Source organism: Camelina sativa, chromosome 20, assembly GCF_030686135.1.
Source record: "Camelina sativa cultivar CO46 ecotype springtype chromosome 20, ASM3068613v1".
NCBI classification, from domain to species: Eukaryota; Viridiplantae; Streptophyta; class Magnoliopsida; order Brassicales; family Brassicaceae; genus Camelina; species Camelina sativa.
The window spans coordinates 8,078,481-8,098,885 of record NC_141899.1 but is presented as its reverse complement, the minus strand read 5'-3'; the positions used below and the strand labels follow the sequence as shown (position 1 = coordinate 8,098,885).

The 20,405-nt window shown below is 33.7% G+C and overlaps 6 protein-coding genes across 9 annotated transcripts; 3 read left to right on the top strand and 3 right to left on the bottom strand.

The window, feature by feature from the left end:
• The first annotated feature begins 3,109 nt into the window (after nucleotides 1-3,109).
• On the top strand, nucleotides 3,110-4,561 carry LOC104770069 (RING-H2 finger protein ATL52). The gene has a single exon (XM_010494418.2). The coding sequence runs from the start codon at nucleotides 3,347-3,349 to the stop codon at nucleotides 4,448-4,450; it is 1,104 nt and encodes a 367-aa protein (XP_010492720.1). The 5' UTR covers nucleotides 3,110-3,346; the 3' UTR covers nucleotides 4,451-4,561.
• Nucleotides 4,562-6,651: 2,090 nt separating this feature from the next.
• Nucleotides 6,652-7,598, top strand: LOC104770068 (uncharacterized). The gene has a single exon (XM_010494417.2). It carries the CDS (start codon nucleotides 6,771-6,773, stop codon nucleotides 7,359-7,361), a length of 591 nt encoding a protein of 196 aa, XP_010492719.2. The 5' UTR covers nucleotides 6,652-6,770; the 3' UTR covers nucleotides 7,362-7,598.
• Nucleotides 7,581-9,644, bottom strand: LOC147918589 (BTB/POZ domain-containing protein At5g17580-like). Its single transcript, XM_087503449.1, has 3 exons — nucleotides 9,517-9,644; nucleotides 9,350-9,422; nucleotides 7,581-9,277 (listed from the first exon to the last, which is right to left on the bottom strand). Exons 1-3 carry the CDS (start codon nucleotides 9,555-9,557, stop codon nucleotides 7,691-7,693), a joined length of 1,701 nt encoding a protein of 566 aa, XP_087359575.1. The 5' UTR covers nucleotides 9,558-9,644; the 3' UTR covers nucleotides 7,581-7,690.
• On the bottom strand, nucleotides 9,519-12,477 carry LOC104770066 (uncharacterized). Of its 4 annotated transcripts, none has more exons than XM_087503451.1 (9): nucleotides 11,703-12,238; nucleotides 11,537-11,610; nucleotides 11,364-11,445; nucleotides 11,215-11,265; nucleotides 11,014-11,114; nucleotides 10,730-10,883; nucleotides 10,458-10,655; nucleotides 10,254-10,371; nucleotides 9,519-9,644 (listed from the first exon to the last, which is right to left on the bottom strand). In XM_087503451.1, the coding sequence occupies exons 1-9, from the start codon at nucleotides 11,823-11,825 to the stop codon at nucleotides 9,628-9,630; spliced, it is 918 nt and encodes a 305-aa protein (XP_087359577.1). In that variant the 5' UTR covers nucleotides 11,826-12,238; the 3' UTR covers nucleotides 9,519-9,627. The 4 variants fall into 4 exon arrangements, 3 of the variants coding, with proteins under 3 accessions (XP_087359577.1, XP_010492716.2, XP_010492715.2); XR_015592116.1 differs by lacking the exon at nucleotides 9,519-9,644 and adding an exon at nucleotides 9,948-10,158 and having other exon boundaries at nucleotides 10,458-10,615; XM_010494414.3 differs by lacking the exon at nucleotides 9,519-9,644 and adding an exon at nucleotides 9,948-10,158 and having other exon boundaries at nucleotides 11,537-11,606; nucleotides 11,703-12,477.
• A 3,978-nt stretch (nucleotides 12,478-16,455) lies between these two features.
• LOC104770065 (protein BOLA4, chloroplastic/mitochondrial) lies at nucleotides 16,456-17,756 on the bottom strand. Its single transcript, XM_010494412.3, has 3 exons — nucleotides 17,342-17,756; nucleotides 17,048-17,115; nucleotides 16,456-16,723 (listed from the first exon to the last, which is right to left on the bottom strand). The coding sequence occupies exons 1-3, from the start codon at nucleotides 17,681-17,683 to the stop codon at nucleotides 16,582-16,584; spliced, it is 552 nt and encodes a 183-aa protein (XP_010492714.2). The 5' UTR covers nucleotides 17,684-17,756; the 3' UTR covers nucleotides 16,456-16,581.
• An 83-nt stretch (nucleotides 17,757-17,839) lies between these two features.
• Nucleotides 17,840-19,972, top strand: LOC104770063 (peroxisome biogenesis protein 19-2). The gene is made up of 5 exons (XM_010494411.3): nucleotides 17,840-17,978; nucleotides 18,138-18,177; nucleotides 18,384-18,675; nucleotides 19,301-19,617; nucleotides 19,696-19,972. The coding sequence occupies exons 1-5, from the start codon at nucleotides 17,933-17,935 to the stop codon at nucleotides 19,739-19,741; spliced, it is 741 nt and encodes a 246-aa protein (XP_010492713.2). The 5' UTR covers nucleotides 17,840-17,932; the 3' UTR covers nucleotides 19,742-19,972.
• The last annotated feature ends 433 nt before the right edge of the window (nucleotides 19,973-20,405 follow it).

Here is a 20,405-nt window from a genome sequence, read left to right as displayed (position 1 = left end):
ACTTCAAATTAGTAAACCATATAATATTAATGTAGGTTATAACTAAGATTAATTATTTGATAGGTTATATAATTTAATTATTTGATAGGTTATATAGATATAAGATTATGATCTTCTTAAAAAGGATATTCTAAAGAATAAAATAAAATCTCAAAGAATATCTAACTAACCATATATATAGACAAAAAATCTCAGAAATCTATAACTTTTCCATATATTACAAGTGATTTCCGATTATACCTAAAAAATAAAATCTTACCTAACTTTATCAGAAAATTTTGACTGAGTAACGAGTCAAAATTTGAATATTTAAATTCATTTCATATATTTCTTTAGTTGAATTGTATACTTTTATATACTATAATAAACTTTTTTAATAATTTAATTTAGAATCATTAAAAATAGTTTAATTTGATATTATTAAGAATATCATAAATATATGATAGATCAAAAAGTTAAAAATTATAAACACTCTAATTTGATTTGTTATAGCACGGATCAATAATATATCACTATAATATGAAAAAATTCAAGAAATATGATTTTTTTACTAGAGTACGGGTTAAAATTTTAAAAATATGATTTCTCGGATTAAATTTAAATTTGAAATAATGTTGTTTGGTAGGTTTTCTCGGTCACGATAATTTTGACAAAGATATGTTACATATTTGGTCCTAAAATTAATATGCGCTATACTATAGGTTAAATCATAGAATAACAATATATAATTTTAAATACTAGACAAATCAAATAAAATTAACAAACAAAAATTACTTTTTTAATCACATAACTTAATTTGCAGTATACCACGGGTCAAAATATAGATATAGTATAATATACCTTACAGAATATATGTTATTTTCATAAGTCATATTCAATATATGATTTCATGCCATAGTATTCCATCCAAAAAAAAAAAACCTTCCAAAACAAAGAAAATAATCACATATACGATGTTTTAAATAAAACTTACCAAATAAACAAAAATAACAAATTTAAACCCGTGCTCTAGCACGAATCATATTCTAGTTTTATATATTTGGTTAAAATATGAAGTGTTGGTTAACAATCCTTCCCAAAGAATAAAAAGTCAATTTTAAATTAAAACCATGGTAGAGACACTTACTTATCATTAAATACATTTCTTTTTAGCATTAAAATACTTAGATTTGGTTAACTAAGGGGGGTGTATTCAAATTGACATTTTAAGTGATTTGTGTGAAATTTACAAATTCTATATTATTCAATCATGGATTTTAAAAAGTCTATTAAAATCCACTGTTATTGAACTGATGATTTAAAAATCTACTTTAAAATCTATTAAAATCCCTTGTTATTGAACTGATGATTTAAAAATCTACTTTAAAATCTACTGTTATTCAAAATAGTTTTGTGGATTAGGATTTTAATAATTTTTAGGATTCTGGAGGATTCTAGAGGATTTGTTTAGTTAAAAATACAGAAATCCAAATCTCATGGTTTTAGGTGGGATTTGAAAGAATTTTACAGAAAATCATATAAACTTCCCTAAAATCTATCAAAATTCTAAATTTACTAAATCCCATCAAATTCTCCAAAATCATGGTTTGAATACACCCCCCTAAATCGAATAAAAGATGTTTGTTTAGCTATCGCATCTTTGGGGTTGGTTTGAAAATAGATGGTTTTTTTCCCCTCCAAATACAAATTAAGACATACATTTAGGCACGTGGGCTTATAAATTCATATCGGTTTAAAAGAGTCAGTGTCTCACATGACCGAGCCTGAGCTAAGGCAGGTGAATCTCATACTTTATGCGCTAAAAAATATACATATTTTGTTAAGAGCATCAATCTTTTAAAACAACGTGTAATGCAGTGGTCGATTCTTCTTATCATGTATTCATTGGTGTTTAGTTATTATTTCTTTTCTTAAATTATATATTTTCTTATCGATTTATATTGTAGTAGATGAATTCATGCCATGTGATTATCAAGACCCAACAAAAACAAAATTAAGGATCACAAGCTCAGAAAAATAGAGCAAAATGAACAGTACAATGTCTCGTAGGTTAGGATATCTATCGAACAATATAATGGACAATATATAACCAACCAAACGATTAATATATGAACATATACATACATGAATGATTAGTATAGTTACCAGGTGGCCCATAATATGGTCAAGACTCCTTTAGGTAGTCGTGTTCACCAACATACCAACAAATGGTATGCTTGAAATGAAAGGTACTTAACCTCTATATCTACGTAACTTCACCCATTACCAAACAATAAAAAAAAAACATGATAAGTATCATCAGCCCTATCATATATCTACTATATATCATTCTCAAACACCGTCGACAATGCTTAAAGATATACACACAAGCCAAATGTATTATCTATTCCTATTTTTGAGAATTGCCCACTTTACTTATCTGAAAGACATTTAAAAAAAAACATGTAATCTGTATATATGTTAACTCAATTAGTATATGATAACTAAGACACAGAAAAAAACTAAGACACAACAGGTTACGCCAAATCATTCGTTTCACAAAAAGCGAGACCACATTAACATATACTAATTGAGTTTTAAAATTTATTTAAAGAAAGTTAGTTGTAAAATGATGTTAAACATGTCCCAACCAATATTAATAAACATACACAGACATATCTTTAAGAAACAAAAAAAAGTTATTGGTCTAATGTAAAACTAGGTAGTAGACCCGTGCTTTACGCGGGACTAATTGTTATTTACTTTTTTGTTATTTTATAATTAATTATCTTAAGGATAATATTTTAAAATTATTTAAGTAAAAATCTATCATGTCCTTTTAAAAAAAGTCCTCAATATATGATCAACTAAAAAGCCCAAGTGCTTTCTAGCATTATCAAAATAAATATTTAAATATAAAATATTGAATTACAAATGTATGATTTGGATAATTTAAAAATATGTGTGATAACAATAACCAATTGAATCATTTATATATTAATTTTTATATATATAAATCTTACTAATGAAGATGTTATTAATATTAAATTGATTTTGTGTTTTGTACAATTTAATAAAAATTGTGAAAAGTTAAATCATCTTGATGACAAATTAATGTAAATAATGTGGAAATTAAATCATCTTGACAAATTGTTTGGCCAAAATGATTTTCTATTAATATATTGAGGATACTAATCTAACTTTAAAAAAAAAAAAAAAAACAATACACTCTTTGTCACATAGAGCCCAAAGATAAGGAGAGAAAGAGACTGTGACACTCCACCTCAAAACTCTCTCTCTCTTCTTCATCATCTTCATCATCTTCTTCGTCCTTCAATTCTCTCTCTTCTGCAACACAAACAAACAAATGGGTTCAATGTCAAACCCAAACCCATGGTCACCATACGATTCATACAACGATTGCTCTCAAGGAGTCTGCAACATCTACTGTCCTCAATGGTGTTACCTCATCTTCCCTCCTCCTCCTCCTTCTTTCTTCCTAGACGACGACTCTTCCTCCTCTTCCTCCAACACTTTCTCCCCTCTTCTCATCGCTCTCATCGGAATCCTCGTCTCCGCTTTCATCCTCGTCAGCTACTACACTCTCATCTCAAAATACTGCCATCGCCACCACTCCTCAGATACTTCTACTCTTAACCTTAATAATAACAATCGTAACGGTGTAGGTACCTTCTCCTCCACGCAAAGACTCACCAATAGTACTGGAGATGGTCTCAACGAGTCTACGATCAAATCAATTACGGTTTACAGATACAAGAAAGGAGATGGTTTCGTTGATGGTTCTGATTGCTCTGTTTGTTTAAGTGAGTTCGAAGAGAACGAGAGCTTGAGACTGTTGCCGAAATGTAACCACGCCTTTCATCTTCCTTGTATTGATACTTGGTTGAAGTCTCACTCTAACTGTCCTCTTTGTCGTGCTTTCGTCACCGGAGTTAATCACACCACCACCGCGGATGATGATGCTGACTCAAGACTCGTTATAGCTAACCGAACCGAACCGGAATCGGAAATTGATTCGAATTTATCCGGTTCTCAAAACCAAACCGGTGATTTCGGTTCCGTTGTCGTGATCCAAGATCTGGAAACCGGATCTCGGAATAGTAGTAGCGACGACGGTAGATCGGAATTAGAGGAGCAACGACGGGAGAGTAAGGATGGAGAGTCGCAGCCGATTCGGAGATCGGCGTCGCTGGACTCTGGTGTAGTGGTTTCGATCGCTGATGTGCTGAGAGAGATTGATGATGAGGAGGACGCAGGCGGCGTCGGGACTTCGCGACGGAGAGAAGAAAGGGGAGAAGGTGACGGCGATGGGAAGACGACGACGAGTTCGACGACGGCGGCGGCGGGTGAGAGAAGCGGAGTATCGAGTTTTGTGGTGAGGAGTTTATCGACGGGGAGATTTGTTTTCTCGAGGTATGATCGATCGAGAAATTACCGTTTACCCAATTAAATTAAAACACGTGTCATTTTTTTTTTTTTACTTTTTTATTTTAAAGTAAATGTTACTATGAATGAAACATAAACTTAAATATCATTTGACTCTTTTTTTTGTTGTTGTTAATACTGTGCTTAGTAAATTTTTTACTGATTTAGTAAACACTTTTTGAAGATTAAGAAAAAAGTGATAACTATTTTTTTTTTAAAGTGATTTTATGATTAGTACTAAGTACTAACTACTAACAATAAAATGACCTAAAAGATACTAAAAAGAGACGAAATGTTTACTTATTGTGGAGCTAACGAGTAAAGCTTTTTCAACAGCTAGCTAGCTTGTTGTCTTCATACATCATCGATGATCTAGGGATAAATGTGAACATGTTGACTAAAAATCACGTATAATCCAAAAAGAACATGCTGACAGAAAGAAAAGTTGGTGATCAGAGAAGAATCTTTTAATCATACATGCAAAACAAGTTAGTATATATGTTCATCGATTTCGAACGGAGCTAGCTTAAAACGATGAATACATTTGCAGGGTTGTGTAGGTCCTTTGGGACCCCAACTATAGATAAAAAAAACTTACCACTCGTAAATACCAAATGAGAATTTTCAATTTTTAAATATCTTCTTGGATTATGAATTATGTCTGGAAAGAATCTCATTCACATGTATAAGGTTTAAATGAATATTTATAATTATAATATTTTGATTTCGTTAGCAAGTGTCCTACTTCTCGATTTGTTTGAATTCGATTGCCTATGACTGTATGAGTGGTTTGGTTTATATGAGCGTGTATTATACGTAGTATACTCTCTTTGCAATATTACGTTTTCTAGTGGTTTGGGTTTTTTTGTTGTTGTTGTTGTTGTTGTGACTTTTTGAGAGTTATGTTTTTTTGTGTGTGTGTGTGTGTTTGAATTTGTACGTTTGTTTGTATTGTGTTTTCTGACTTTGCCAAAGAACTGTTGCAATGTTGAAAAGCGGACTACTTTACTGTCCTACATGAAACAGATATAACCACAAAATGTGACTAGACAAAGCATACGCATCAATCACACCATATGTTGTTTTACATATAGATAAACAAAATTTATATGCTCACAGGCTTAAAATTTGATACTCGGTCCGAGTTATATATATATATGCTCCATCGATCGGTCATCGCCATCTTCTAATAGTGAATGCCCAACTCTGAATATTTAAAACAATTGAGCTCAAACACATCAAATAACACTAAATGACGACCCTTCATGCTAATTAACGTAAGAGTTCAACATGATTTTAGTATAACTTTTTGTTATTCGTAGCTCGAGCAGTTGTACCAAGTTCAATATGCATTCATCCAAACTTATAGGTCACTCAGAAAGACCCCTGATAAAAAAAAAATCCCAGTCATAGAGGATGAGATAAAATTAATATATCCAATGATGTTAGAAACTTAAAACAAAACAAAAAAACATTTTTTCTCGTCAACGACTGTCGAGGTTGAGAAAATGAAGCTTAGTTGACCTAATGTCTCAAGCTAGGAAGACCAAGAATAGAATCTGAATTTGAAATATAATTAAGAAAAAATGATATGTTTCATTAGTAGGACAAAATTGTTTCATTAAATCTGAATTTTAACTTAAATGCTAATTACACGTGATTAATAAGTTTGAATATTTTAAATAGGACACATGTTTTTGGATTCAATTCAATGTGAACAAAGAAAAGAAACGGTTGTGGGCATTGTTGCTAGAAATGTGAATAAAATAGATGAACAAAAGATCTGTACGTTGTGTCACCAAAAAAAAATCTTAAGTAACCTTTTTCGAAAAAAGTGGAGCTCATGTATTAGACATCGTGAACGTTTGTCGCATCTTGGTCGATAGCACGACAAGTCGATAACATAAGTCTTAAATTTTTTTATATACATTTATTTTACGTGGCCTTTTTGGTACTCAGGAGATAATTAATCAAACCGCAAATAGTATATCATACTGAAAAAAAACGAAAATTCCAATTTTAATCTCGAATTAAAAATTTGTTACTAATAAGTTAAACATTTCCTATCTTCACTCTTAGAGCGTAAAAAAGTCTCCAACAACCTCACAACGACTCTACTAAATAAAAACTCTTTGCAGTAATAATTTAGCGAAAAAAAACAAAGTCAATAAATAAAACCGAGTCCGCATTAAGCGCTCTTTTCAGTTTTCTGTTACACCCAACTTTTTTTTTGTTCAACACAAATTTTCTCGAGGAAAAAAGAAAGAAAGAAAGAAAGAAAGAAAAAGAGAAACCAAGTTTTCTCATTGTGTTGTTTTCAAAAGATCCAGTGGTCGGGAATTCGAATGGATCAGAGAAAAGGTGATCCAAGAATATACATTGTCACACTTCTGTTTCTTTCATGTATCTTATCAGGAGGAGTTCTTTTAGGACTTTACCTTGTCCAATCTGATCCGAACCCTTTGTTTCTACAAGCGGGTATGTTCTTTGTTGGTGTCCCTTGGCTCTTTTGGTTCTTGGCTTACGTTTACTCTTGCGTCCTCAAGCCTTGCACCGTCTCCGTTAGCAAGAGCGTTGCCAATTACGATCCGGAGAAAGGTGACACGGAGAAGAACGTCAGCAAGACCCCGGAAAACGTCACCGCAACGTCCGTTTCGGATCCAGCGACGAGGAATTCGCCTAGGGAAGGTGAGAAGCACGTGCAATTCGGGAATGTGGTGGTTCTTGGTGATGAAGAAGGAGGAGGAGGAGGAGGAAAAGAAGAAGAGGAAGATAGGAACGAGGGTAGTTCTAATAATCTGATTCAAAATCATATGCGAATCCAAGAACAAGAAGATCAAGAAGATCGTAGATCGAATTCAAGAAGCGATGATGAGAGTAGCGTTGATGACGATTGCGATAGGACTCCATTGAGATTATCGGTCGGAAACAAATGATCTGATACTGTAATGATCAATGTTATAGCGCACGGATCATCAATACACGATCATATTTATCGGGTTGTGTAACCAGATTGAACAGAGAAAGAGAGAGAGGCTTTGAAGAAAGCTAACCCTCGTTGACGTGTGAGACAAGGAATGCTGAAAATACCATGTGAAAAGAGACCCATAGAAGAATTTGTTTTGTTGTAGCTTTACTTTTTGTTACTATTATGGTTTTTGATAAATTTAAAAAACATAACTTGAAAAAAACATTTTCTCCAATGTCAGAAACAGAACAAGAACAAACAGAGCAAAAAGAAGAAGATGATCTGAGACTAGTTAAGTTATTTGTAGTGATGATGAATCTTCTTCTTCTTCTTCGTATTGACATCACAGGTGCAAGCATCAACTGAAGAAGAAGATGAAGTCAAGCAACCAAATTTTCTCTTCACCTGTCTCCACACACTTAGCTTATTACTCTTCTTCTTCTGCTTCTTCGTCTTCTTCCAACGATGAACAACACATTCATGATTCTCAATCTCAAGTCCTAACAGCTTATTACTCATATTCTCTATCTCATCTTCATCGCTGGAAACCTCAATCTCTCCTTCTTCGTCGTCTACTTTCTCTTCTATAACCTTGATCTCTTTAGCCACTGTATCACGTATCTGAAGCTGAGAAGCATGCAAAACCTTAACAACGATTCTAATAGGAAGCCTCTGGTTAATCGCGGCTTGCTCGCATCCTTCTTGAGAGAGTTTCTTACATTCAAGAACTTTACAAACTTCCATCTTCTCTGATTCAGTCAAGTATCTATGGCTCTCCAAGAACGCATCAATGGCTTTGTAAATCCCATCCGAGTATCTCAAAATGCCTTGCGAACTAGCCTCTGTGATCTCCGCTAACTCCACAAACGCCTCTAGCTTCAGAGAAGTCTCACTCGCAGCCAAGAACAGAAACTCTTCCAACAGTTTCGCTACTTTCTTGAAATGTGAAACATCTTCAGAGTCTTCATTGGCATAGTAACTGTAAAAGCTTGTGACAACGGTTTTAACGAGACTGATATCTTCGAAACTCTCAGCTTTTTCTCTGTATCCTCGAGATAGAATCTTGAGATCTGTTGGTCTAGCCATGTCGAGCTGTTTGGTGATTCTGATCTCGAATCCTTTTCGACATTCGGAGCTAGCTTCTAACCAGATCGAATGTTTTAGCGCTTCAAATAAGAACTCGCAAGAGATTAGCCCTCTCGGATGCGGCAAAAGCCTCTCAACCGCTTCAACTACTTCTCTTCTCTGCCCTAAGTGGCTTTCTTCTGCATCAAAAACCCATTTCTTAGCGTATTTGCAGACAGATAAAACGATGTATTCCACGGGGATGCTGCGCGATTTAATTGCTCGGATCATCAAAGGTTCATATAACCGAAGCGGAACTGTGATCAAATCTTCAGATTTCCAATCTTTAACAAACAACCGTCTCCTAGGGTTAGGTCTATAATCATCACTTTCCTCTTCCCTGTTCTTGATCATTTCACCGAGGAGTCTTGGATCGTATGAAGCCTTTTCAATAAGAGAATCAAAGAAGAGATCGACGAGTCCAACATCAGCTAGCTTGTCAAGACTCTTGTCCCCTGAACGAAGAGCATTTACTGTCTCATTCCAGCACGGGAAAACTCGTTGCTCTAAGAACTCAGATGCCTTTCCCAACAAGTTACTAGAGCTTTGTTCTTCGTTCATACCTAAGTAATACGCTATGCAGAGAACAGAGACAATGTTATCAGATGTAAACTTGACTTCAAGGCCATAACAGAATCTAGCAACAAGCTCAAAGGTTTCAGGGTCGACTTCTAAATCTCTTAGGATCAAACGCAGCTCATCCATCTCGTTTCGCTCGAGTAATAAGCTCACTTGTGACGATCTCTTTGCTAACACTTCCTGCAAAAGGAAAAACTCAATATCTCTGTTCTGTCTTGTTTTTTTTTTTGATGAATGTTTTTAGAAACTTACTTTGTGAAGATGAAATGGAACAGCCTTTATGTTGATATGAAGATCCGATGCAGATGATGCTGACATTGAATTCCTTCAAGCAATCATTGTAATTAGGGAGATCATCGATTAAAATCAATATGAAATGATTCTTATAATTTGAAATAGAAGAGACTAAGAAATCTCACCTGTTCTCGTTGTTATTGTTGTTCCTATCTGAATCTGACATTTTTGATAGCGGTTCTTCAATACTTCTGAAGGATATTAGATTTGTGAATTTGTCTATATAAACAGAGTACTTAGTTTCTCATGTGTTCTGCAACAATGGAAAGAAAAACAGTAGTTTCAGAAACAACTCTTGAATGAGAAAGAACACTAACAGCTTATCAAGAAAAGTATGGCTCTTCCCGAAATATAGGATTAAGTTAAGATATAAGTGGGATTCTCCGGGGAAAATGTATTAGTTAGTTTACATAGCAAATTTGAAACAATTTTACTACTACATATTAAAATTTAATCCTTTTTCTTAGTAATGAACTGTACGCTAAAGACTCTAAGCACATCATCACAACATGATTTTTTTTTTATCACATAAAGCCATCATTATCACTTCTATGAATGATTCTTAAAACTCATACTGTATAGGCCTCTTATTCTTATTTTGATAACCTTTTTTGTACAAAGAAAAGTGTGACTGTCTATAACACTGGTACTTGGTCCAAATTCAAAGTCTCGTAAACAGAGTAATGAGAAACACTACAATGCCTTAAAAACTCATGATATATGTGTTGCTGACTGGTTTTGACTGTGGCCAGAGACATCAGCAGTACCTATAGACATAAATCCATTCTATGTTTCATTAATAACTTGATTCAAGACCCAATAAAAAGATGTGAAGAGACAAACTAAAAGACAACATTTTTACCTTTCTCAAGAAGCATCTTGGAACCTGGATAAGAGAATAATCGAACAGCATTCCGATAGCTTAGCTCCGCGAGTTCTTCGTTCTTCATGTCCAACAACCGCGCTACATACTCGAGTACCTGAAACCATAATTGATCAAGGTCTTAATTTTCCATGGTTCTATGAAACAGAAGATCAGTTGAGAATCTACAAAGCAACAACGTACGATATGAATATTAGCCGGGTGATTAAGTGTTTCCTTGGACAACTTCATCGGGTCACTAGAAGCAGAATCAAGGTCCTGAGCTGACTTTTCTTCTTCGGGTAGAGAAGGATCTCCTTCTACAAAGTAGAGACTACCTCGCTCTGCCTTTGGTAGTGCGTCTGGTGAATCAGTTTCCAATAAGATCTTATCAGATGGAACCTACCAAGAACTGAAATCAAGATTCCATTCCACCAAAAGCTGTGAATTGGTGTAGAGAAATATGAAATTCTTACCACTTTCAACATCTTCTTGGCTTTTTTCTCACTCATGGACATAAGAAAACCAGAGAAGGAGAAATATGCACCGAGCTTAGCAAACTCAGGAACCATCTCAGCAGAACCTAAATACGAGTGAAGGATGACCCCAGAAGGAAAAGGCCCCATAGATCTGCGTATTAAAGTACACATCACACTACATAAGAACACATCATAAAGAGACACTTTCATAATTTTTAGGAACACTCAATAATATCTCACTTATGTTAAATACACGTTACAGGAAGCAAAAGATCATATACTTTAATATCTCGAGCAGATCTCCGAATGCACGGACACAGTGAACTGATGCAGGTTTATTCAATTCCTTTGCAAGTTCGAGCTGTTGACGAAACACAGTAACCTGAGACATTAAAATTGCTGCCTGCCTTTAGTATCAAAAGCCATCACTCTGAACACAAACAATTTAACCAAGCAAAAGGTCTGATATCCAATTCTGAAACCTGGTCTGAGAAATCAATCTCCTTTCCCTTAGACCCTTTGTCCAAACCAATCTGTTCAAACCAAAAAACAAAGCAGTTTCAACCAACGCATATCACATGGAGGGTTTCCAATTCAAATCAAATGTGATTAAAGGAGACAAGAGATATACTTCTCCAACAGCAGCAGTAGGAGTGGTCTCAAACAAACTCTTCAATGTCTCAAACCATTGAGGAGTCCTCTCTGCTACATACCTGAACTCAACCAAAAACACACCAAAAGAGATCATAAAGTTTGAAACTTTACCCGTAAATTTGTAGCTAAGCTATGTTATACAACCCGTACCATGGATGGATCCCAAAGCAGGGAACAACAGAAGGGTACTTAACCCCCATCTCTCTGACCAAGTTCCAATCTTTCTAGACCAAATCAAACGAAACCAAGATTTAATTAAAAACATCTAGCTAAGGTCGTATAATTCGAAAGCTATCAATCTGACAAATTTCAAAACCTCGGAGACGCCATTGACTGCGAAGGCAGAGACGCCGGAAGCTACGGCGGAAGAGATGAGCTGTGGAGCTTTGGTGATAATCCTCGGGTCTTGAAGGTGACAGTGCGCGTCGAACAGTTTCATCTTCGCCCAACCGCTTTGTTATGTATGTATCTTCTGTAGTTCTTCTTCCAAATACTCTTACCAGGCAAAGGAATTTAGCATTAATTATACAATCACCCCAGAAGTATATAACGGAAATGCCCAAAACCTTTTATTATATGTGTCTAGTGTCTAATAGTACTTTAAAAGTTTACTAATAAGAAAACTGAAATTTGGCTTAAGAGGGTATAAAGTTAATAGTAATGCAGGGTTTTTCAATTTAAATTAATTTAGTTCAACTGATATGAATAAAACTAAAGCAAACCAATTACATCCACAAAAGCAAAAATTAGGATAATACAACATATTTAATTATCTGATTTCGAATAGGTGAATAAACTTAATAAAAATAAAAGTTAAGAAATTCTATGGAGCGGAAAATGCAACTATGATAGAAGACCAACACGAGGATGTTCTTGCAGAGAACACATCAATATGTTAGGGGTCAAATGGATATGGCTTGTGTTTGGGCGTGGTACAAATGAGATGACTAGGTCAAGATCATCACTCAAAAATATTCAAGCAGCAACAACTTCAAAGTAAGAAAAAAAAACATCAAGGTCGTTGGAAGATTCAACTTTCGACACATTTTGCATACATTTTTTGGATCCACGGTTTTCGATGGATTTATTATGGAAGGAGATTTAGAACAATCCCCAAATTTTGGACTTAAACATTGGTCAAAGAAAAGAAACGTAAAGAAAAATATTAATCTTTAGTATTAATCATTGACATAACTTTATTATGATGTTCTAATGATTCAGACACGAAACTACAAGATTGCATCGCTGACAAATCGATTCGAATAAGACAAGTTTTATGTATTTATTTATCTCAGTATTTAAAATCTTGAATCTATCAAATTTTGGACCAATAACTTTTTCAAAATATTATCCAAATATTCTAAGTCTAATAACGATATATAAGACTTTTAAAATAAAATGAGAGTTTTAGAATTAAAATGTATGGAAAAGGCAGCTTTTTGGTAAAATTGTATTATTATGACTTTAAATTTTTGGTCTAGGGTTAACGATTTAATATTTTTAGGGTATTTTCAACCAATTACTCTATTTGATTTACTCTAAAATGGGGTGAGCTCTTCCTCAATCCATTGCTCAATCATGGACATAACTTTATTCTGATGTACTAATGATTCAGACACAATACGACAAGATTACATCGCTGACGAATCGATTCGAATAAGACAAGTTTTATTTATTTATCTCAGTATTTAAAATCTCGAATCTATCAAACTTTGGACCAATAACTTTTTCAAAATATTATCCAAATGTTCTAAGTCTAATAACAATATACTCCCTCTGTTTCACAAAGAGTGTCATTTTGACACATTTCACATAAATTAAGAAAAGTTTGAATTATACTTATTTGCCCCTATTTATTAAGTGATTAATGATCAAAATTCAATGAAAATAGCTTTGGGTTTAGGGGTAAAAAAGAAAATTTAGCATTAAACACTCATTGGAAATGTAAAATGACATTCTTTATGAAACAAAAAATTTTCTCCAGAATGACACTCTTTGTGAAACAGAGAGAGTATAAGATATTTAAATAAAATGAGAGTTTTACAATTAAAATGCATGGAAAAGGCAGTTATCAAGATTTCTTTTTCAAAAAAAATAGGTTAACTCTTAGATAATTGACCTTTTGGTATAATTTTACGATTATGACTTTAAGTTTTAGGTTTAAGGTTAACGATTTAATAAATTTAGAGCATTACCAACCATTGCTCAATTTTTATTCATAAAAACCTAATCCAAGTATATTTTTTTACTTAACTGAAATTTAGTAACACCCTGAATTTGCCAAAAGTACAAAATTGTACCCACTTTTTTTTATTTTTAGCAATACTTCAAATGAATGATTAATTTAACTAAAAATATATTATCAAATAAATTACATTTCACAACATAGATAAATAAAAGGAATAAAAACACAAAATTGTGTTAATTCGATTCATTCATTTTGCATTTAAAATTATTTAGATAATTAGTTTTCTTAAAATGATAAAACATTTGATTTTTTATAAATTTTTTAAAATTAATTGCTAGATAACTAATAATCATGTTTAATTATAAATGAAAATATCTCATATTTAAAAACTTTTTTTTGGCAAAATTTAAAAACTATTTTATGTATCAAAAATATCAACTCTCTAGTAGAGTGAGATTCAGTAATACTATTCATTACTCTTTTTGGAGTTGAAAATAAAGATGATTTCTTACTCCAGAATAGAGTTTGGAGTGGAATTAAAGTTTTCTTGTTTATGCTTTAAAAGTTTAGAAATTATGATTTGGTAATTGGGGGATAATTTCTAAAAATATTTTTTTTTGTTATCTAAAGTATTAAAGTTTTTATGATCGTACAAAATGTACTTAATTAAAAGCCCTACACATACAGAAACCAAAACAGTATAGCTTATCCGTACTAGATTTGATTATTCCACTCATACTATTTAATTCTACTAATTACGTAGTTTTGGCTTTGAAAACCAAAAAATTTAAAAATCTTGTAACTTGAACTTAAAACCGAGACTCCCTTTGCAGTGATTACAGTAAATTAGCTAATATATAATGCAATTATGAGTAAGAAGAAGTAAAAAAAAAGGTTCGATTCAAGAATGAAAAAGCAAAGTAACTCAAGTCACTCTCATTAGTTAGAGTTGCTTTTTTACCTACACAAACACTTGTAACCCCTAAATTCTGCTCAAAGTTACAAGCGTTACAAAAACAATTTTTTAATTAAAAACAAAAAATAATCACAAAAAAATTGTAATCGTTTCTATATATAACACTAGTGAGAAACAACAATTCTCTAAAAGAGCTCTCTCTATAGTCTCTTGCAATGTCTCTCTCACAACTATTACTAACGATAATTCTTTTTCTTCTCCTCCTTCAGGGAAAAACTGCCGGAGAAACACACAGGTTGCTGAAATGTTTTAACACTACCAGTGCCACCAGACCGGAACCCTACCGAAAATGTAGAGTGTATCTGGTTCCCCCTTCAGGTCCATCGAGAAGACAAAACTTGGACGCTGTAAACGCTATCCCCGCAACAAGAACTATGACCAAGGTGATAAAGTGCTGTGTGGTTTAGAATATTCATGTAGTGTTTTTTCTACAAGAATATCAGAATATGTATATATAAATAAATCTATGTTCGTTATCTATGTAACTATGTTCGTTGTGAAAATGAAGGCATGAACGTATCTTTGTGTTTACACACTGTTCATTATTTCATTTTCTCCTTTTCACGTCTCTAGACCTTGTAAAATACCAGTCATTGTGTAAAAACCACGTGATGGGCTAGCTGTGTTATCTATGTGTCTACTATGTTTCCAAAGCTGTGTACTTGTAATAATTGGAGCTAAATGAACTTTTGCTCCAAGTTGTTAAAATATACTTCTCTTTGTACTACTACTATATATTTTTACTAAACAATACTATGTTCAGCTATAGTCGCATAATAATAAAAGAACCGACAAAAACAAAACTGTTCGTTCATGTAACTACGGATGTGGGAATTTGAGAAAATGGACGGGTTATAACAATTACCAAGTGAAGTGAGTGTTAAAGCTGATAATGGCTATAAACAAAATCCAGGTTTGCGGGACACTTTTTGCCTAGTTGATGGAATCTTCGATTAGATATAAAATTATAAAATCAACCATATAAAATTATAAATATATACTTTAACAAAAAGAAAGCATGTATATAAATATATTATTACAACTAAGAATATATTTTAGTTTTATTTTTTATCATCTAAATATATTCTAGTTTAATTTTTTTAATACATTTGTAAAATAAAATTTTATATGATAATAGTTGATAAAAGATGACAAGGTTTTGTTAAAAAGAATCACCACCATCACAAAATACAAACGCTAATTTTGATTTGATTATTTTTAAAACGATTTAAAACATCAAACACTTGTAATCACAACCGCTCCAATGTATAACATGTGTTAATCATAAGAAAACCGATTACATACTTAAAAGATTTTTTTATTTTATTTTTTAAAAACCCTTTCTTCATGCATAAATATATTTTCACAATTCCAAATATATATTTTGGTTTAGTTAATATACTATCAACTATAAAAATTTAGATATGATAAACATTTGATATAAGATAATAAGGTTTTGTCCAAGAAGTTCCACTACTACAAACACTAATTATTTTTTTTTTTTGTTATTTTATAACGATTTAAGATGTCACATTTGTAACCGCAACCGCTCCAATGCATAATATATGATAGGGGTTGCAATAGAACCAATCAAGTACTCCAAAGAAGAATTAAGAAAAAATAAAAAATATTTCTTCATGCATAATCACATATAATTTAGCTTAATTCATTTACAGTATTAATCAACATGAAAAGAAAATTAAAAAATAATAAGATTTTCGATAAAAGATAATAAGATTTTCATTCAAGAGAATTTACCACCACAAAAACTAATTTTGTATATATTATTTTAAAGCGAATTAAAAACACCAATTACGACGTGTAACAACAACATCTCCAATGCATAACATGCGTTGCCAGTCGCAAGAGAATCAATCAAAGTACTTACAAGAAAGACTCAGAAACAGAACCAAAAATGTATTTCAATTAATAAATTATTTCTTTGCTTTTTTTGATAAAACAAACAGCATTGTCCGCTGCTAATCAAATACTAATAGATATTGAAAGGCATTTAAAATTCGAGGCTTCATTTCAAACTTCTGAAGGAGTCTTTGTTGTCATTTGATCAACAGCATGAACTACGTTCTGAAGCTCTTCCCAAATGGCTTTGTAGACCATCCTTTGTCTGTTCACCGCAGATTGTCCCTCAAAAGCCGATGACACCACATTGATGCTACACCAAAACAGACATTAAGCAATCTCTGCTGTTAAGTTAAGTAGTTAACAGAAGCAAATCTAATATGACAAGTTAAATCTCGATTCGTTCTGCACAATCATATCTACTCTGTTTCTGCTGATAAGACTAGTTCTGGATTAAGTTACTAACTTATAAACCCCAACTTCGATGAAAGCTACAAGAACTTTATCTATATGAAAGTGAAAGTTTCTATACCTCACAGACATCAACAAATTCACCACCCTAAACACAAGTTGAGCTACGTGTAACAAACGAATCAGAATGGGGAAGATAAAACTGGCTAAAAGACAGAGTAGGTACCAGACATGACGCCCATCGCCAGACATATCCGTTACAGTAACCGACTCAGCATTCAATTGTTCTTTAATCTGCACAGCCATAGGCAAGCAAACAAAAAAACAAAAAACAACTCATAATGTTGAGATACATGTGTTGATTAAACCTTACAAAACGAATCATATGCGTGACAAGATTCCTCATTTATGATTCATAACAACCTAAATCTTGATTAACATTTGTGAGCTACTGAGAGTAACAAATGTTGCTAAAATTGACACTGACACACCCACAATTGAAATAAATTAAAAATCGAACCTTTAGCTCCATGGATTGCATAAGGGTTAGGTCAATAGACCCAGCGTCGTTGATTTGAGAGGATCTGGTACTGAAATCACGGCTTCGTATGTCAACAATACCAAACCCAGAAACCCTAGATACTCCGTTGATGTAAATCGACGACGACGGCGGCGGCGGCGCAGTCTTCTCTCCACGAGACAAAACGGCGGTTAGGCATCTCGAGTTGAAGCTTCTCACAACGAGGGGTGACGAAAACGAAGCGAAGGGTCTCTTTGGAGATCGAAACAGGAGACGAAGGCTCGCTCTTGTGGAAGAGAGAAGAACGTGTGGTCGTGCCGTCGCCATTAAAGTGTTCGCCATTGGCTCAGTCGGACTCGAGAGAGAGAGAGCTCTTGTTAATGTAATGGGCTTTATTGGGCCTTTCCGCGAAAAAAATAATAGAAGGTCACTTTAGTCATTTTCGTATTTTAATGTGAGCCGTCGGATCGAATCCTTTAAACTTGATCGTGTGATCGTGTGGTTAATCGAACGATCGATGTATCGGAATTGAACGCCACCGCCTTTGTCTAAAGTCTCTCTTCTTCCACAGTTCGAGAGAGAGTAGAGGAAATGGCCAACGACACACACACCGATGACTTAGACGAGCTTCTCGATAGTAATAATTTCCCCTCCCAAAGGATTCCAATTTGATTTGATGATATCATACTACTACACTAGCTAGCTTTGTTCCACGAATTCTGGTTTGATTTGATGATTTTACTTTGTGGGTTCGTTTCTAGAATTGAGAATTTTGTTTCTGTGTGTACTTTCTCAGGCGCTTTGGATGATTTTAAGGATCTCAATCTTACTCCAAGGTTACTCCTTTTTCCTTGCAATCTATCTATCTATGACGACATGTGGTTAGATACTTACTTAGCTCTATATTTGAGAATGTTATCAGGATTGTTGTTACCTATTGTGAATTTGTGAGTTTAGAGTTCTGGACCTGAAGTAGTAGAGATTTGTTATGTTTTTTGTGTGGGAATTTTGGGGGTCTTGATTAGCTTTTGGATTTGTGTAGAGCGGGAGGGGTAGTAAAACAAGATGGTGATAAAAAGGAAACTGAGTCATTGCCGAGTGGGGTTCAAGGTCTTGGAATGGGGTTACCTGATATGAGGAGCAAGAAGAAAGGCAAACAGAAGATTGCAAAAGAGGACCATGTTGCTGAGGCTCTTGATAAACTCAGGGAACAAACCAGAGAAACTGTTAAAGGACTCGAGTCCTTGTCGTCCAAGCAGCAGCAGCCTACAGGTTCTGATGATGCTATGGTCGAAGATTGGATCAAGCAATTCGAGGATCTTGCTGGTTCTAACGTAAGAAATACACAAACTGAGTTTTTTTTTACTTGTTACATTCTTTATCTTGCTATACTTATCTAGTACTAGTAGTTTAATGCTCTCTTTATATTCCAGTGCTCTGATTAGATTTTTTAGGTGATATTCTCTCATGGAATTAAGATAAGTTTGACTGACCTGTACTAATGAAGTCTGTGGTGGATTTGGTTTTCTTAGTGTAAATCCGATCTCTGGTCTTGTTTTTCTTGTGTATATCAAGGTTCATTTTACTTCGTTTCAGCTTAATGTTTGGTCTTGCTTGCCATTACTGGTGGCAGTTTGATTTGGGATGCTTCTAATTATCATCTCAAACCATTGAGCTGAGTTGAGATGTAAAGTTCTTAATTAAAGGTTGTTTTCAAAGTAGTTAAGGGTGTTTTCAAAGTAGTTCTTAATTAAAGGCTGTTTTCAAAGTAGTTGTAACGTTTAATCTAGTTAAGGTTGTTGCAAAGTAGCATATTATTAAAGGCTGTTTTCATAGGACGGATTGTGATAATAATATCCAAAAACCACATTTGAAGATGATAATTAGTTTGCAGAACCACTTGAAAGAAGTTTTGTATTTTATGATTTTTGGTTTGATAATTCCCATGTTTGGTTTTAGGACTTGGAGTCGATAGTGGACACGATGATGCAACAACTATTATCAAAGGATATTCTTCACGAACCAATGAAAGAGATAGGCGCAAGATACCCGAAATGGCTTGAAGAGCATGAAACCAGTCTAGACAAGGAAGAATTCGAACGTTATTCGCGCCAATATGAACTAATCAAAGAACTCAACTTGGTGTATGAGAACGAACCAAACAATTCGACCAAGATCATGGAGATAATGCAGAAGATGCAAGAGTGTGGACAACCACCGAGTGATATAGTGCAAGAGATGGATCCTGGCTTTGATTTCGCTAGTCTAGGCCAAATGTAAGTCTTCTTCCTCATTAGAACATCTGTGTTCTCTAATGACCAATGGGACTGAGTGTTGTATATATATGTTCACAGGTCTCCGGATATGCTCGAGTCTTCACCAAATTGTTGTGTAATGTGAGGGAAGAAACAAGTTTAAGAACTGTTTGGCACTTGTCCAGCCATTGGAGACCATGTTTTTTTTTTCTTGAATACTACAGTTATTCTCTATTTGGTTAGGTTGTTAGGTTCAGGTTCTTTTGGTTTATTCAGTTCGGTAATACTTTTAAATACCTAAATGAATAGGCCAACGAGAAAGAATTACTATTTGAAATTTATAAATAAAATAAGACGAATTATTTTGAAAAACAAACTTAGGTAATGTCTAAACCTCATGCGTAAAAGTTATAATCCGCTCTTCATCCAAAAGTTATAAGTGGACAGGGGCAAAGAGGCAATTCGTAGAGCATGTATGGTTTTATGTTTCTTACTGGTTATAATCATTCGTACTACAAGTGGACATGGTGGTGGTCCAAAACTATTAATTATGTGGGGTTCGTAACATGTGAACGTTGAGTATTTGAGTGTGTTATAGATGTGTCCATAATGTTTAACAGAATCGAAACAAATGCTATTTCAAAACTTACAACAAATTGATCCTGGTTTCAAACACACATGTTCAATATCAACTGAAATAGTTGTGTCCCGCGGACACGCTTATAAACCTGGTTTGAAATACGGGTTCAATCATCAAAACTTTTTAAAAGAAAAAAAAAAAAACACATACACACACACTAAGTTTAATA